Genomic DNA, 19,146 nt, shown 5'->3' on the forward strand with positions numbered 1-19,146 from the left:
TAGTGGGCCAATAAAGTTAATTTATCAGCCTGTATTTGAGTGACATTTAGCATTGTGAAATGCCAAATATTCTTGAGCTGACTCTGCCTCCCACATGCTTTAATGTGTGTGTGTGTGTGTCATGGTACACATCTCTCATGGTCTCACACACTACATACGCTACTGAGTGCACACTCGAAAGTCTGCACACACTCAGAGACAAAGAATAACAAAGTCGGCTTCCCCCAGGGGCCTGTCATCTCAACATAAGGGACCCAGAGCGAGCGGATACATAGTGAAATATTTCAAACTGAATATCTCTCCCAAATAACAGAGAGGTGAAACATAAACTGAATTTACAATCTGAGCATGAAATGCTCTGAGACCAAGTCATCTTACTGAAACATTAGACTTTTTACAAAAGAAAAGAATAAAACAGAATATGCACAGTATGAAAAGTCACTTATTCACTAAAATGCAAAAGTTTAAATAAATGTTTATGTCTCTTATGCTCACCCAGGCTGCATTTATCAGGAATATAAAAATCGTAACACTGTGACATATGTATTATTGCAGTTTAAAATAGATATTTTCTATTTTAACATTTATTCCTGTGATGCAAAGCATCATTACTTCAGTCTTCATCCTTGCTGAGAAAAAACACAGATTGGTTTTGCATTTATAGTGTTGAATCAGCATAAATCAACTCAACTTTGTTGTGTAAAGACTCCTTGTGAAAATTTTTATCAGACAGTGAGTACACACAAGCTGAGACAGAGACCACTGATCTGAGGCCCTTGTTAAAGCCAACAGAGACAGTGCCAGACATAATTAAAAACATTAAACACTTTATACATAAGACCTTATTTTTACAGCCACAGTTTTTACATTTATTTTTACTGTGCAATATACCTGCTGCCAAAACCCTAAAGATAAAGTGTGTCATTTCCTCAAAGAGAGCTGCTGTTTTCAGGAAGGTTTCCTGAACACTCCCCCTATCTGACATTGGGCAAATCTCAAACTCAGGCCATTGGTTGAGACAGTGCTGCTGTTTTGGGCTGGTCAAGGTTTTGGAAGCACAGTTTGGGGAAACTGACAAAGCTGACATTAATCTTAAAAAAAGTTGCACTTCAGTATACTTACCAATTAGATTACTGTCCTTTAAGGAATAGTTCACCCAAACATTTTTACTCACTGTAAATTTCCTCACCCTGAGGCCATCCAAGCTTTACTGTAGATGATTTTGTTTTTCATCAGAACAGATTTGGAGAAACATCAATTGTTTAGCAATGGATCTTCTGCTGTGAATGGGTGCCGTCAGAATGAGAGAACAAACATCTGATTAAAACATAATCCACAAGTAATCCACATTACTACAGTCTATCATTTAACATCTTGTGAAGTGAAGTGAAGTTGCATAACATATTTGTCCATAATGCTGCTTTCTCCAAACTCATCTAGTCTGAATCAGGAGAGAAATATGCATAGATCAAGCACTGTTTTCAAGTAAAAAGAGTCCAAAACTGTATGTGGATTTTGATGTGAAAGGACAACAGGGGGTGGACTTTATTTTGTTTATTTATTTTTTTATTTTTTTACTGGAGGAAGAATTATTATGGGCAATTGACTCATATTTTGGCCAGAAGTGACAGTTTGAATAAAAACAATTCTTGATGGATTTGTTTTCTTACAAATGTGTAGCTTTTTCCTTCACAACACGTTAATTGATGGACTGGAGTCTAGTGAATAGTTTGTGGATTATTATGATGTTTTATCAGGTGTTTGGACTCTAATTCTGACGGCACCCATTCACTGCACTCAATCCATTGGTGAGCAATTGATGTAATGCTAAATTACTCCAAATCTAACAATTGAGGAAAACTATTTTTTTCTTCAAATTTTCTTTTTTTTTTGTGAACTATAACTTTTTAAAAAGTCTGCAATCTCTTGGACCTCTCTTTCATTTCACAAAGCATTCTTCCTGCTTCGAGTTCTTCGCAGCTTATTGCCATCTTCCACAGTGGTAAAAAGTGAAAGTCATTGTGTCTCAAAGCAATGAATGATATTGAATTTTCTTCTAAGATGAATTGGAAACCACAAAAAAATGAGCCAGTTACTCTACCTGAGTCTATTAGCAGTTTCTAATGGAACTGCAGTGGAAAGAAGTTACTTGATTTCTATCTGATAAACATTAATCAGAAATGCACCTTTCACACCATTATACACAACATTACTCCCACAACATTAATATCCATCAGACCTTACAAGGTCACAAAATATTAAGTTACCTCACCTAAAAGTGTATAGATGGGTCAATTTTCGGCAGAGATTTCTGTGGCAGAGCCACTAATAAAGTACCTCCTGTTGTTTTGATTTTTCTAGTATTTAACCTTCTGAAACGTCATGTATAAGTCAAAATTGGTATTAATCTTAGAACATATATATAAGGTCCAAAACAAGTTCGTCAGCAACATCTATGAAATAGGATTTGTCACTCACATCATAAAAACAATAATAACCATACAATAGAAGTCAAGACACATCACTGGGATATATATGAAAAAAACTGATTTTACATTAAGATTATCATTCAATTTGGTCTGTTCTTTGCATGCACAAGTCATACGGCCCACTTTTATATGTTTGTGTCCAGAAAAAAAAGTCTAAAAGTTCTTCTTTTGTGTTCTAGTCAGTCATAAAGGTTTGGAAGTAAATGATTTTTGGGTTTGAGCTTTAACGTGTACCGAACCCAAAACATTCCTTTGCGACACCTGTATTTTCCAGCACAGCTGTTGTTTACTTTGAACCAGGACAGAGGTCATCCAATCTCACCCACATTTAAACAAGAGAGACAAACAGCGAATGACTACTCGCCTCAGAGAGATTGTGTGCTCTTCTGCAGAGACTGGTGCTGCTGGCGGGAGCCCAAACAGTATTAGTGCCACACTAATGCGGCTAAATGAAGCGCGGGAAACCTTATTTATGTTTGCTTTGATGGAGGAGGCGTCTATTCTGTCTTCATAAGGAACTTTAAAGTGGCTGCCCGAAGGCAAACGGCTCCAAAAACCAACACCATAAAGCTAAATTGAAAAAAAGGTTTCATTAAACCTCTGATGGGAACTAACAGACGTTCCCTGGATGTAAACTACAACCCGAATTCCGGAAAAGTTGGGACGTTTTTTAAATTTTAATAAAATGAAAACTAAAGGAATTTCAAATCACATGAGCCAATATTTTATTCACAATAGAACATAGATAACGTAGCAAATGTTTAAACTGAGAAATTTTACACTTTTATCCACTTAATTAGCTCATTTAAAATTTAATGCCTGCTACAGGTCTCAAAAAAGTTGGCACGGGGGCAACAAATGGCTAAAAAAGCAAGCAGTTTTGAAAAGATTCAGCTGGGAGAACATCTAGTGATTAATTAAGTTAATTGATATCAGGTCTGTAACATGATTAGCTATAAAAGCTTTGTCTTAGAGAAGCAGAGTCTCTCAGAAGTAAAGATGGGCAGAGGCTCTCCAATCTGTGAAAGACTGCGTAAAAAAATTGTGGAAAACTTTAAAAACAATGTTCCTCAACGTCAAATTGCAAAGGCTTTGCAAATCTCATCATCTACAGTGCATAACATCATCAAAAGATTCAGAGAAACTGGAGAAATCTCTGTGCGTAAGGGACAAGGCCGGAGACCTTGATTGGATGCTCGTGGTCTTCGGGCTCTCAGACGACACTGCATCACTCATCGGCATGATTGTGTCAATGACATTACTAAATGGGCCCAGGAATACTTTCAGAAACCACTGTCGGTAAACACAATCCGCCGTGCCATCAGCAGATGCCAATTAAAGCTCTATCATGCAAAAAGGAAGCCATATGTGAACATGGTCCAGAAGCGCCGTCGTGTCCTGTGGGCCAAGGCTCATTTAAAATGGACTATTTCAAAGTGGAATAGTGTTTTATGGTCAGACGAGTCCAAATTTGAAATTCTTGTTGGAAATCACGGACGCCGTGTCCTCCGGGCTAAAGAGGAGGGAGACCTTCCAGCATGTTATCAGCGTTCAGTTCAAAAGCCAGCATCTCTGATGGTATGGGGGTGTATAAGTGCACACGGTATGGGCAGCTTGCATGTTTTGGAAGGCTCTGTGAATGCTGAAAGGTATATAAAGGTTTTAGAGCAACATATGCTTCCCTCCAAACAACATCTATTTCAGGGAAGGCCTTGTTTATTTCAGCAGGACAATGCAAAACCACATACTGCAGCTATAACAACAGCATGGCTTCGTCGTAGGAGAGTCCGGGTGCTAACCTGGCCTGCCTGCAGTCCAGATCTTTCACCTATAGAGAACATTTGGCGCATCATTAAATGAAAAATACGTCAAAGACGACCACGAACTCTTCAGCAGCTGGAAATCTATATAAGGCAAGAATGGGACCAAATTCCAACAGCAAAACTCCAGCAACTCATAGCCTCAATGCCCAGACGTCTTCAAACTGTTTTGAAAAGAAAAGGAGATGCTACACCATGGTAAACATGCCCCGTCCCAACTATTTTGAGACCTGTAGCAGAAATCAAAATTGAAATGAGCTCATTTTGTGCATTAAATTGTAAACTTTCTCAGTTTAAACATTTGCTATGTTATCTATGTTCTATTGTGAATAAAATATTGGCTCATGTGATTTGAAAGTCTTTTAGTTTTCATTTTATAAAAAATTAAAAAACGTCCCAACTTTTCCGGAATTCGGGTTGTACATTCCATATTCTCATTGGGAATCCAATCAAGCTTAAAGAAGGAGGAATAAATGTGTAGATTTGATTGCCACCACTAGCTTCACAAACGGTGTCAGTAATGCGCAGCTTGATGAGTGCTGAAATTCTCGCTTTTGCTTTCGAGTTGAAAATTTCCTGCCTTTCAGAGTTATTCTGTGAAGAGGGAAACTTTTCAATCATTTTTCGGAATAATATTGCTTCAAGTGATCATTAATTGAACTGTGCCAAATGAATAAAAATCATCTCGGTTACGTATATAACCACGGTTCCCTGAATAGGGAACGAGATGCTGCGGTGAAGTCACCGTATGGGAACACCCCTCGGTGTGATGAATGTCTGAAGGCCTATACCATCCCGCCAATCCTATTGGCCAAATAGCGCTTGGCACCACCCCACGCATGAGTACGCATCGTATACCTGGGTGCCGCGCGCTATTTTGCTCAGATTTCATGAACTGAAGAAGAAGAATGCTATCAAGGTATGGAACGGCCGGGACCGCAGCATCTTGTTCCCTATTCAGGGAATCGTGGTTACATACGTAACCCAGATGTTCTCTTTCATAGGTCACTTCAATACTGCGGTGACGTCACCGTATGGGAACCCTATACCATAACGCCTTACGTACCTGATAGCTGGGATCCAAGGAAGCATCTGCTCAAGCGGAGAGAACACGGGAGCCAGGGGCCGTCCTCACATCCAGACTGTAAAACTTGATAAAAGTGCTCGGTGAGGACCATCCTGCCGCAGCACAGATATCATCCATAGAAGATCCACTGAGAAAAGCTTGTGAAGAAGCCACTGCTCTCGTGGAATGAGCTCTTATTCCTAAGGGCGAAGCGAGTCCGCGCGCCTCAAAGGCTAAAGATATTGCCTCCACCAGCCAATGGGACATATGTTGTTTTGTGACAGCATGGCCTTTATTCTTGTGTCCGAAACAGACAAACAGCTGGTCAGACTCACGCCATGGGGCTGTTCGATCAACATAAGTCTTTAGCGCTCTGACAGGGCAAAGACTCAGATCTCCTGACCCCGCCTCTGCAGGGGGTAAAGCCTCCAAGACCACTTGTTGAAAGCGGAAAGGGTTAGAAGCGACCTTCGGGACATAATTAGGCCTCGGTCACAGCAATACCTTCACAGAGCCTGGTGCAAATTCCATGCACGAGGGTGAAACAGAAAGAGCCTGTAAATCCCCAAATCTCTTGAGGGAGGATAAAGCCACAAGAAGAACTGTCTTTAGAGTCAGGATTTTATCCGGTATAGTTTCCAAGGGCTCAAACGAATGCCCTGTTAAAACCTTACAACACAATGGATAAATCCCATGAAGGAACTCGCACAGGGCGGAAAGGCCTCAGCCGTCGCGCACCCTGTATAAAACGAGAAACCAGCGGATGACGGCCCACTGAGGCACCATATAAATATATGCGGTTAGCTGAAATGGCTGCCACGTAAACTTTCAGAGTGGCTGGCATTACTCCATCAGAGAAATGGTCCTGAAGGGACTCCAGTACTGAAGCCACTGGGCAGTAAACTGGATCCATATTACGAATTCCACACCAGGTCGTAAACAGTTTCCATTTGAAAGCGTATAAGCGTCTCATAGAAGCTGGTCTAGAATTCATTATAGTCTCGGTGGTTTCAACAGAAAGACCGGGACATACTAACTCACCCCGCTCAGAGGCCACGCCCACAGCTTAAATAGATCTGGCCTTGGATGCCAAATCATACCCTGTGCTTGCAATAGTAGATCCTGTCTGAGGGGAATCTCCCATGGAGAGCCCGTTAACAGACTGATCAGGTCCGCAAACCACGGCTGTGTGGGCCACCACGGAGCCACCAGAATCGAATCGGGGGAAAAGCATACAAGCTGGTTCTGGGCCAATTGTGAGCTAACGCATCCAAGCCCAGGGGCGATGGAGGGCATAGGGAGAACCACAGCGGGCAATGCGTAGTCATGCTTGACGCGAATAAGTCCCCTCTTGCTTCTCCAAAAGTCTGCCATAAGAGGCTCACTGTTTGGGGGTGCAATCTCTATTCCCCCTGCTCCAGAGTCTGTCTGGATAGCAAATCGAAGTTCAAACGTCTGGGGACATGAACGGCTCGGATCGACAGAAATCTGTTCTGAGACCAAAGAAGAATATTTCTCGCCAGCCTGCACAGGGGGCGAGAGCATAATCCTCCTTGATGATTCAGATACGACACAACCGCTATGTTGTCTGACCTGAGCAGTACATGCCGACGATCAGCAGATTCGAGAAGTACTGGAGAGCTAGAAAAACTGCCAGTAATTCCAACCTGTTTATATGCCAACTGCGTTGTGTCGCTGTCCACACTCCGTGAGCTGGGCGCCCTTCGCTCTTTCACGGCCTCTGGTGTGATACCCTCCCCTCATCGAGTTCCTTTAAGAGCTCCGCTTGGTAGGCCTGAAGGACCGCCATAGAGTGGAGCGAAGCAGCCGCCTGGCCAGCGGCCATGTAGGATTTCCCGATGAGGCTGGACATGACTCGACACGCGAGAGTCTCTTCCACCAGAGGCATCGCTGCATAGCCATGGTTCGCCATGTCAGAAATGGTGGCGAAATCCGCAGCCGCAGCGTTAGTGATGCGCGCTGAGTACGACTGTTTCCAGGACCTCGAAACCCCCTGGTGGAGGTCCGGGAAAAAAGGCAAAGGCCTTCGGGGCTGCACAGGTGTACGACTAGTTAGGAAACGGTCGTCCAGCTTAGATGAAGGTTGGGCCTCGGCCTTCTCAACCTCCCAATCCAGTCCCAGCTTACCCACCGCGCGAGAAACCACATCCAACAGCTCGCTGTAGAAGGGGGAAACACGCTTCTCCTGTCCACTAGGAGGGAGAGAGCTAGCGTAGGCCACGAAGTCCTCAGAACCCGAGGCCGCGGTGGATAAGATGTCGTCGTCGTAACGTCCACAACCGAAGGCCTCGGCAGCCGCAGAAGTGACATGGCGGGGGTTAGACGCGGGGGCGACATTAGAAAACACTTCTACCCTCGAGCGCAGTACTCTAAGCCGCAGGCCATCACAGTGGGGACAAGAAGAAAGGCAGCTAAGCGCTGCCTGTGCGTGATGTAAGCCTAAGCACAATATGCACCTTTCATGGGAGTCTCCCTTCATGATGAACCTGGTACACGGTTCCTTACATTTGCGAAAATTCATCGCGTCCGCGAAGAGGAGTTAACACTGCTCGGAGAAACCGCTGAGAACGCGAGATGATTCCTAGGGCACAGATGATTCGCTTTCCTGAAGGAAATGAAATCTGAGCGAAATAGCGCGCGGCACCCAGGTATACGATGCGTACACATGCGTGGGGTGGTGCCAAGCGCTATTTGGCCAATAGGATTGGCGGGATGGTATAGGGCTTCAGACATTCATCACACCGAGGGGTATTCCCATACGGTGACGTCACGGCAGCATCGAAGTGACCTATGAAAGGGAACTATATGTTCTGATATTCCAGGCTTGTTTTATGTCACATTTATCTCAGTGGCAGTTTGTTTGAGCCAATCAGTAGAGAATAAAATATCATGTGACTTACATTATTCAAGAAATAAATTAATTAATTAATTCTAACACTTTAATTAAAATGGAAGTTTTAAGGAAAATGATGATCCTTCAGAAATCATTCTAATATGCTGATTTGCTGCTCAGAAAACAAGTATTATTATTTATTATTGTTAAAAATGTTGCTGCTTCATATTTTTGTGGAAACAGTGACCAGTGATTTATAAATAGGCCTAAATAAATACATGATAATTTGTAAACTAGTTATAAAGACATGAAATCATCCTTTTATACCTTTAAAATATTTCTAAAATTGAATATTCAATTGAATAAGTTAAGTTCATGTTGAATTAACATGTTGAAGCTTGCAAAAGTCTTCACAGCAAGAGAGCAGGGTTCTCTTCTCTTCTCTTCTCTTCTCTTCTCTTCTCTTCTCTTCTCTTCTCTTCTCTTCTCTTCTCTTCTCTTCTCTTCTCTTCTCTTCGAGCACACGAGGAAAGATGGGACCTTGGCCAGTGTCCAGCTTTATCAGTGTGACGCAGTCGAGGGAGCTTAGATCTGCCGTACACACACACACACACACACACACACACACAATCACTCCAGGCTACAAGAACACGCAAGTCAGTACCAACAACTATAAATCCATGTCCACGCGGAATGAGCTCATTAAATGCATGATTAACAGCATGATTAATGAAAAATACTGCACTGTAAAGTTTCTATGCCAACTGCTGGCTAATCATTATACTCAATGACCTCAAAACGCTGGAAGACAATAGGGTGAATCTCAAGGAACCTGCCAAAAACGTCTTGAGAAAGCCACATTTCACCTCCAAAAATAGGCAAAAGAAATAGGACATATTCATTTTGATGAAAGAAACATTTTAGTACTGATTTTTTTCCCCTATTTATTTATTTATTGTACGTTGACACCCTCATGGGACATTTTCAGCCGTTCTCACTGAAAGATTACAAAAAGTCCCAAAAAATTAAAATAAATAAAAGTTACAATAAAAGTAAAAAAATCATTTATTATAGTTAATTAAAATCGAAACTAAAACCATAAAAAAAACATTAAAAAAACTCAATTTAGCAAGTTGCCAAGGCTACATTTCTCATTTAGCTTAAGTTGATGTACTAAAATAAAGAAAAAATTTAAATATAATTACATTACAAAATAAAAGACATGGCATGACAAAGATATGACAAAAATTACTAAAACATTATAATTGAAATGAAAATGGAAAATAAATAAAAAATTCTTCATTATAGTATTTCACTGATACTAAAATAACACCACTCAAATGTGAACATAAGATCAGCTGTCTTGAAAATAATACTGAAACGCAATAAAAACCCACAAACATGAAGAAAAGATACTAGACAAATTTATATAATATATATGCTACCATTATGCATAATGCTTGCATATATATATAATATATATTTAATGATTTCTTTAAAATTAAGATATCCAATCAATAGACATATCGATTTGTTTGGAAAATGTGCCTTAAATAGGCTTTATATTTAATGCAAAATATAACCGTATTTCTTTCCACTGAAATCTGCTCTGAATGTAAATGTTTTCATGAGAGTCATCTGATAGGAATAAGCCTAAATATTTAAGATACACACGAGATCTTAAACACGTTTTGTCACACTGATGGGAGGGTAGAGCTTTAGCGTCTAAAACAAAAAGCTTAATTCAAGAGTGGATAAACTTCCATCACTCCAGCAGCACTTTATTCCCACAGCCACATGTAAAACATAAAAGGCAAATATATTGCTCCTAAAAATAGAAGCATCAAAGTCCATGAGGCAGATCGTGCATAACAAGCACTGTTTGCTCTGAAGCCCTGATGGTGCTTCTTTCATCATCTGCCTTGCTGGAAACGGTTCACCTGTGCAGAGAAAGATTTTACTGCAGAGCTGGAGCTCAATCAGCAGCACACAACTATGAATCTCAACCATTCTCACACTTCTACTGCCTTAAAGAGACGCCTTAGAGCTGGTGTGATGTACAGACCCTGTTTACTGCACCATTCATCAGCGTTTGTTATTCCAGTGGTTATTTTTGTTTCATCCAGATTTAAATCCATCAAATGCAACCCAACACAGTACCAGAATCGTTCAGCGTACAAAAATAAAAATGATAAGTTTGATAAGTCAAACACTGCGTTTTAAATCCATCATTCACAGGTCCAACATTATGCAAAATTATTATCAAAACACTAGCTGACTGAAAACTGGAATTTATAGTTCCAGTGTTTCTAATGTTTCGAAATGTCAATGGTTTCATGCTTTCAGTTGGTAATAACTCAATGCACAAACCACATTACAGTTTATCCTCAATACACACATTTAATGCTGCCTGTGTTGTATTTTCTTTTATTTTTCATATTTTTGTTCATGATATGTCCATTTTGCATGCAATTTGACTGACTTATCAACTGACCAGAATATTGTAGAATGTGACCAAAATGTGGTAGATTTAAGTCATTTAAAAAAAAATGTTACTTTGAAATTTTAGATTTAAGTCATTTAAAAAAATGTTTTACTTTGAAATGGTTTGAAGATACCATACAGAAGCCTACAAATATGCAAAATGAACAAGACATAGACTTAATAGAAAAATTGGAAAATGTATGTCTTTATATAGTTCTATTAAAAGACCAAAATATGGTAGAATTAAGTCATTTAAAAGGCATACAAAAAACTATATGCAAAATTATCATCAAGACACAGGCTGAACAGGAAAATTGGAAAATGAATGTCTTTTAGTTCTTTTGTTTATAATATCTTAATTTCAATGGTTTAATGCTTTCAGCAAGCAATAATTTACCACATAAAACATTAAAGTTTGGCATAAAACGTTTATCCTCACTATACCTATATTTAATGTTGCTTGGGTTGTGTTTTCTTTTATTTTGCCTATTTTTATTCATGGTTCGTTTAGGTTGACGTAATTTGACTCACTTTTTTCAAGTGAACAAAATATGGAAAATTTAAGTCATTTAAAAGACAACACAACACACAGTACCGAAATTATAGCTACAAAAATGTCCTCAAAATTAAACACTGAAATGTTTTATCTGTCGTCCAGAGGCCAAACAATTTGCAAAAATTTGATCAAGACCTAGGCTCTTGTGTTTGTAATTACTCTACATTTCTATGGTTTAATGCTTTCAGCTTGCAAAAATTCACCACACAAAACACATTACAGTTCATCAGAAAATGTTTATCCTCACTAAATCCATATTTAATGTTGCCTGGGTTGTATTTTCTTTTTCTTTTTTTCATAAATTTATTCATGGTTTGTTCAAAATATGGTAGAGTTTAACCAAAGTATGGTAGAGTATGATCATTTAAAAAGTGAACCAACACAGTACAATAATTATTTAACTACAAAAATGCCAAATATTAAAATGTATTAAATTTACCATCCAGATGCCCAACAATATCAAAATTATTAAGAAGACATGGGCTGAATAGGAAAATTGGAAAATGTATGAGTTCCAGTGTATCTCATATCTAAATGTCCATGGTTTCATGCTTTCAGCAAGCAATAAATCAACACACAAAACACATTATGGTATGGCACACAAAAAAAGTTTATCCTGACTAAACTCATATTTAATGTTGCTCGGGTTGTATTTTCTTTTATTTTGCATATTTTTATTTTTGGTTGGTCCATGCTGACATGTTACTTCAATAATGTGTCCAAAATATAATTGAGTTCGACTGAATGATGATTTTTGACATCAACAACAAAAGATATTGCGAGTGTTTTCCTTTCTTTTATATCTACATAGTGTTATTCCAAAGTATAAAATACCTTAAGCTTTCATCAAAATATGACCACTTCCTGTTTCCCGATGACATCTCTGGCCCAGATAAATAACAGTCAATTTTCACAATTCAATAAATTCCCAAAATCATAAAATCAAGTCCTGCCATGCACTTTTGGTCTGGCTGAATATCCTGTTTCACTAGGAAATGTCTTCAAATCAAGAGGAGCTACTATAAGACTTCAGAGTGTTAAACACTTGTTTTTTTACAAGTCATTTGTGCCATTGAAGTTTACAAATACAGTCCTGATTGAATGAGAATAGCTGTAATTGTAATCCGTATGAATATAGTTGACTAATTTTACTTACATGAAAAGATCAGACTGAGAGAGAATGCTGTATTTAGGCCCCGTCTCTTTGGTCTCTTTAAAGGAATGAATCTGAAGAATAACAGCTACGATAATCTCGACATCTCAGACAATTGACTCATATACTCATACACTCTAGGGGAAAGGCCATAAACATATTTTTTTCTTCGGACAAATAAGCAATACATTTTGCATTAACCACAAGACTGTATATTTCATTATCAAAATTAAAGGCCACAGGCAGATATGTGCGGAAAAGGCATAATAACAAATTAAAAAGGGCAGAACATTGTCATTTCTTGTCCTGGCCATTTGAATAATAGATAACAGAAAATGAGCTGAGAACGAGGCAACAAGTAAATTGCATTACACATCGCTCACCCCCATTAGCTAAACTAAACCATTTCTGAAGATCTGCCATCAAAGAATGGAAAAGGCAACAGTGCAACCAATTTCAAAACTTTCACTGACCTTCAACAACATTTCCAGTGAATGTAACCTAAATTTAGATGTACTTTCTACCATTCTTCCTAACCTTACATCACCCCTATGAAATTTTTATCAAAATAAAGGATTCGTTCAAAAGGCACTTTTCACAGCTGGAAGCTTCTTACACCTCGGAAACACAATGACGGTATTCGGTTTCCCATCATGCAGTTGTTATTCTGCACGACTGCCATTTTCAAAGGGGCATCAATTCCCTTCTAGGCTATTAATACATATTCAGAGCTCTTTTAGTTCTATTGATGATCAAATTCTCTTGGGGAAATTGGGAAGTATATGCACTCTAAATGTGAACTGTTAGATCTCAATAGCATATCAAACTTGAGAAGGGTGACATTGTGAAGAAGAGCACAACATAAATAAGATTCAGAAAGATTTGCTTAAAATATTTACAACGTCTCCTGCAAAATGCAACAGTAGCTATTAGATAAAAGGGCAAGCATGCATCAAACAGATTTCAGTGAATTACCTGAGTGCCACCGTTCATTCATATCTGATCAGTCACATTCAAGTTTGCTAGTTAAAAGAAACCGTTGACTTAAATATGAAAATTAGCTGGAAATGTACTCACCCTTATGGCCATTCAAGATTTAGATGTAGTTTGTTAACTGTTAATTGGAACAGATTTAGAGAAATTTAGCATTATGTCTCTTGCTCACGGATGATGGTTCCTCTACAGTGAATGGGTGCCATCAGAATGAGAGTCTAAATAGCTAATAAAAATATCACAATAATCCACATGACTCCAGTCAATCATTTATGCCAATCCATGTGGGTGGATTTTGATGTGAAAAGCTTTGTATTTTGTACTTTGTATTTTGACAAAAAGCTTTAAAGTTAAAATGCCTTAATAATGGATTGTTTTTTTATGAAAATGCAGCTTTTGGCTTCACAAGATGTTAATTGATGGACTGGAGTGATGTGCATTACTTGTGGATTATTGTGCTGTTTGGACTCTAATTCTGACGGCACCCATTCACTGCAGAGGATCCATTGCTGAGCAAGTAATGCTAAATTTCTTCAAATCTGTTCTGATGAAGAAACAAACTCATCAACATGATGAATGGCCTGAGGGTGAGTTTCAGGAAATTTTCAATTTTTGGTGAACTATTAATTTAACATGGCTCCATTTGCCCCTGCTGGCAGAAATGGTAAATGCATAATTAAGCATCATTCTAACCAAACAACTCCAGCGACTGACAAGTTGGATATGCTGAGAGAGAAGCATTGATTTTTGTGCGTTTCAGATAAACATTCAGGGGCATGTTCTCCTATTACTCTGGAACAACATGATGCAGAAATATTAATAATATCCTACAGTCACAACACTGCTAAGCAGAAATTTTCTATCTGAATGGTAATGCCTGTTATTTTAATGACGCCAACAGCAATGGTTTTCTTTCTGACTTTTCAGGAAAGAGGAAAACAAATCACAAGGCTGAGAATATGATGTCTCATTTTAGTACTTTCATGAAAATACACGTTCTGTACACTTGTACTGCACACCATCGCTCACTACAAGCTTCAAACAGGCTGAAGTGGTTGTTAAAGAAAATAATCTTAAACACATTTTGATAAATGCAGATAATGTCCTCAAGATAGGGACTTTTCAAATTAAAGAAAACAGAGAAAATGACATAAATTTGATTGTTTTGATTGTTAGGTGACTAATTTTCAAAAGTTTCGGGTCAGTATGATTTTTTTTAGAAAGAAATTAATACTTTTATTCAGCAAGGATGTATTAAATTATGCAATAGTGGCAGTAAAGACATTTATGTTATGAAGTATTTCAAATAAATGCTGATCTTTCATAAAAGATCAGCTTTCCACAAAGATACGAAGCAGCACAAGGTTTTTTTTGTTTTTTTTTTGGATAATGTTTAATGAGCAGCAAATCAGCATATTAGAATGATTTCTGAAGGATCGTCATGTGGCACTTCAGTAATGATGCTGAAAATTCATCTTTGCATCACAGGATTAAATTACATTTGAAAATATATTCAAGTAGAGAGGTGTTATTTTAAATTGTAAATATTTCACACGGGTGTGTATATTCTGACTAAGATTATTTGCACATATCCTACAAATCTCAAAATGCTTTTTGGACCATCTCATATCATTCTAGAAAACATGATCATCAGGTTTTCAGAGCTGCTCTCATTAAAGCAAACATTATTATGAAAATAGCAGCACTTTCACTCATGGTCTCAGACTTTTTGACCCCAATTTACATCCAGCTCCAGTAACGTCTCAGACAAAAGCTTATCTCTTTAATCGAAAAAAGCCTCATCAGAGGTTTTGGTCTTGTGCCAAAGCATATAATATCCACTCAGAATAATTACCGGACTCAGGCAAAGTCTCATTGTGTTTGTAATGCATATAATACCTCAGAGGAAAAGCACAGCTTTTTGAAAATGCCCCGGAGGCATTCAGTGAAATCCATTCAGATAGACTCAAAGAGATCTTTCTAAAATGCTAAACTGAAACGTATGAATGTGTTTGTTACATTAAACAACTTGCTTTGCTTTGTACACCAGATCAAACTTGACAAACCAAGCAAATTTGCATTTCAAAGTCTGGGTTGTTACATATCTAATTACACGCACGTAGAAAAAGGGTCAAGGAACCATGGCAACACCTGCTGCAGGCAGACATGCAGTCACCCTCTGAGAAGCACTGCATGCACAAATGCATTAGTTAACCTGAACTCAACAGCAACATCAGGAGAGAGTACATACACCTTTTATTCAGAAGCTAAACATAAAGCAATATGAGGGAAAACAAGAGAGCCACATCGAGAAAATACATGTGCATCCCTAGTCAAAAAAATACAGTGTACAGGATTCCCAATGAAACCTCAATCCTAGTGTTGATCCTAAAGGACAAATCCTACAGGAATTCTTATTTGATTCTTAGAGTGCTATTTGGAATTTCAGAATACTTTTGATGATCTACAGGGGCATTTTATCCAGTTGCAAATCCTGATGGCTCTACTGGGAATTTTCTGGGGTTTATGATTACAGTTATGATTCTGGTTGTAAATGATTAGTTCTAAAGTCAGAAAACTAATTTTCTTTCAGTTTTCATTTTTATCATAGGCTCTTTTTTATCCTGAATTTCTTTTTGTTTTGCCTCCTGTTGAGATCCTATAAAACACATCCTTTATGGTTGGGTTGTCAAATATAAGAAGAAAAAAAAATCTATACAAGTCCTGTACACAAGCCTTTAGGATTTTGACTAAGGATTGTTTGGGAATACAATCAATCAAGAAGGTCAAAAAAAAAAAAAAAAGAAGAAGAAAAGAAAAAAATGTTTCATGTATACTTCCAGTAGCTACGTTCACCGTTTCGTTTGTTCTTTTTGCCCAATTGGTAACTTCTTTATGTTTTGTGCCCTGCTGGAATACTGTACGAAAATCAGTATCCTTTAGATTCCAAAAAGTCCAATGGGAATCCTGTACACAAAGCTTTGGGGTTTAGACAAGGGATGAACAGAGAATACAATCGGTCAGTCAAAAAAAAATAAAAGATTGCATGTATATTCAATCCTTTCAGTACGTTTACCTTCTCATGGGTTCGTTTTGTAGTGTATGAACAACTGTAGGGTTTGTTCAGAGCGCTGGCTGTAACCTCCACTGAATTAAAAAGTACATTAGGCAACAGCTGGTCACCGTGATATAGAAATAATCGTGTTGATTCCAAGTTCAGCGTGCCGAATGCGTGATTGTCACTGCAAAACTGCAACTCGGTTCCTCTTCTTTGCTATTCGCTGCTCGCATCTCCAGGGAATATGTCCTCGTAGGCAGGTGGCAACTCGTTGTGAAGCGGGTAAGAAAACGGGTACGTGTGATTAAGCTCCGGATTGGCGGGCGAATAGCCCGGCAGCTCCATGGACGGGTGGCCCCGGCTGTGCACCTCCCCGTCTGCACCCTCCAACGCGCGAAACATCGCTAAATTGATGTAGGACACCGGCTGGAACTCCGTGACCGTGAAGTCGCGCTCCTCGTTCAGCACGATCCGCGCGCTCTGCCTCTGCGTCCGGCGTCTCCGGTGAAACTGCGCCGTTTGGTAACGCTTGATGATCACAAGGTTCATCAGCCCCAGGAGGCACTCCAGAGTGTTAAGAATAGTGGAGACCACCAGACCCCGCTGGTACACTTTGAGCCGGTCGCACGCAGGGTTTACATCCACAGAGTTCTGGCAATAGTGCGCGTACTTCCTCTCCACCAGGGACACCGTGTCGCCATCCACCACCGCACCGGAGAACGCCGTCAGGACCCCCAAAAGAAACACTAAGATCCCAAAGAGGAAGAAATTCGCACACCTGGGCTTGCCCCGGCAAAAGACCAGCGCCACCCCAATCAGGACCTGCCCGAGAGTCACCAGGATGCCCGAGTAAAACGCGCCGGCCGCGGTGGCCAGGTGAAAGTGCGCTTGCACACTGGAGCCCAACGCGATGCATTTGAATCCCACGACCACGGCGCTCACGGCGCACACGAAGAGCAGACTGCTGGAGACGATGGTGCACAGTCCTTTGCCACTCAGCTTCATTATAATCCTCCTCTGCCTCCTTCATCCTCCTTCATCCTCCTCGTCAGCTCCTCTGGAAGCGCTGTCAGTTGGTGACATGACTCGCCGGTGGTTGCGCTTCGGTTCTAGGATCTCCGACTCGTTCTTATTAATTATGGATAGGCTCCTTCTGCGGAAACGGCCCCCTAAATCCAACCCAGAGGTTGCGGTCACCTTCATGACCCTGTCGCTCCATCCATCCAGTCCCCTAAGGCGATGAAGCGCACCCCTCGCGTTTGATGCTGGAGAGGGGAAGTGTCCTCCCCCTCTCGCCGTGCGTTCATGCAGCACTGAGACGGAACTTGGGCTGATGGAGGCTGGAGATCAGGGGAAAACGATCCTACCCCCTACTGGTCTCACTTACCAACTACTGAATGTGTCATAGAGGCTCTCGGAGTGTTCTTCATGATGTCGAGATTTTGAATGATCCTCTCAGTTTAAATATAACAAGGATAACAGCGTGAAATCACCAGGCGCTACAGAAAAGTATATGATTGGAGCTCTATATACAACGGGGTCCAAAACTCTGAGACATCACTGAAAATCAGATTTTGTTTTTTTCTATTTCAATATCCATTTCAATTTCAATCTATATATATCAACTTTAATTGCAATGCAAGTCGCTTTAGATAAATCTAAATGTAAATCATGAAGCAGCATTCTATATGCAGGCTGAATAATTATATATATATATATATATATATCTTCCTGCTTCTCTGCATCAGTAAGCCATGATTTTGTCAGAAGTTTCTTTCCACCCTTTTGCCTGCCAATTTGGTAAAAAACAAACAAACAAAAAAACAAGCAAACCTGGGGGGAAATAGTTAGTTTATACATTCCTAAAAGCATGTTATTTATTTAAATTCAATATTTGCCTCAAATTGAAAAATGTCAAATAAAAACTTTCCTCTTTTTGGTCCATGTTGTAGAAGTAAATGGGTAGTTAATGCACAAACCAACATCACAATTTTAAAATGCATATGCATATGTAAGCTCATTAAAGCTGCATGCACAAAGATGATAGAATAATAGTCGAAACAATTTGAGAAAGTCAAGCACATCACACTGCAGTACATGCCAAATGGCTAAAAGTATGTTAACCATCCAGTTGCATACTTCATATGATTTAAAATTATATATAAATTATATAAAATGGTTTCAAGTCAGTTATTTCTATCTTTTGCTGTAGTGTGTTTGAAAATATCGGTTTGCATTTCCAAACATTAATTTAGCCATTATTTACAATAATCCAATGAGATGTTTGTTTGCACAAGGAGTCTGACAAGACCCAGTGCTCCATACAGGAAGTATGAAACACTGGCCTTACAGGAAGGTCTCTTGAAGCATCTTGGAGACGTTGTCACAGTTCTTCTGGATTTAGTCGTCTCAGTTTCTTCATGTCTTTCCAGACAGACTGGAAAATGATCAGATCAGATCTCTGTGTGCAGCAACGGCTGTTGTCAGACTCCCTGTGCAAACAAAAATCTTACTGGATTATTACAATTAATGGCAAAATGAATGCTGATAAAAACTGATATTTCCTACTGACACACTACAGCTAGAAAGATATAACTACCTGTCTTAAATAAATTTTTTAGCTGGTGAAAATACTAGTGTTCTAATAATTTAGGCCACCATGGTGTGTGTGTG

At 39.3% G+C, this 19,146-nt stretch overlaps 1 protein-coding gene across 1 annotated transcript; it reads right to left on the reverse strand.

Moving 5' to 3' along the window:
* Positions 1-15,654: 15,654 nt before the first annotated feature.
* Positions 15,655-17,977, reverse strand: LOC132110177 (transmembrane protein 271-like). Its single transcript, XM_059516775.1, has one exon. The coding sequence runs from the start codon at positions 17,476-17,478 to the stop codon at positions 16,690-16,692; it is 789 nt and encodes a 262-aa protein (XP_059372758.1). The 5' UTR covers positions 17,479-17,977; the 3' UTR covers positions 15,655-16,689.
* Between the last annotated feature and the right edge of the window lie 1,169 nt (positions 17,978-19,146).

This window comes from Carassius carassius, chromosome 29 (genome assembly GCF_963082965.1).
Source record: "Carassius carassius chromosome 29, fCarCar2.1, whole genome shotgun sequence".
Classification (NCBI taxonomy): Eukaryota; Metazoa; Chordata; class Actinopteri; order Cypriniformes; family Cyprinidae; genus Carassius; species Carassius carassius.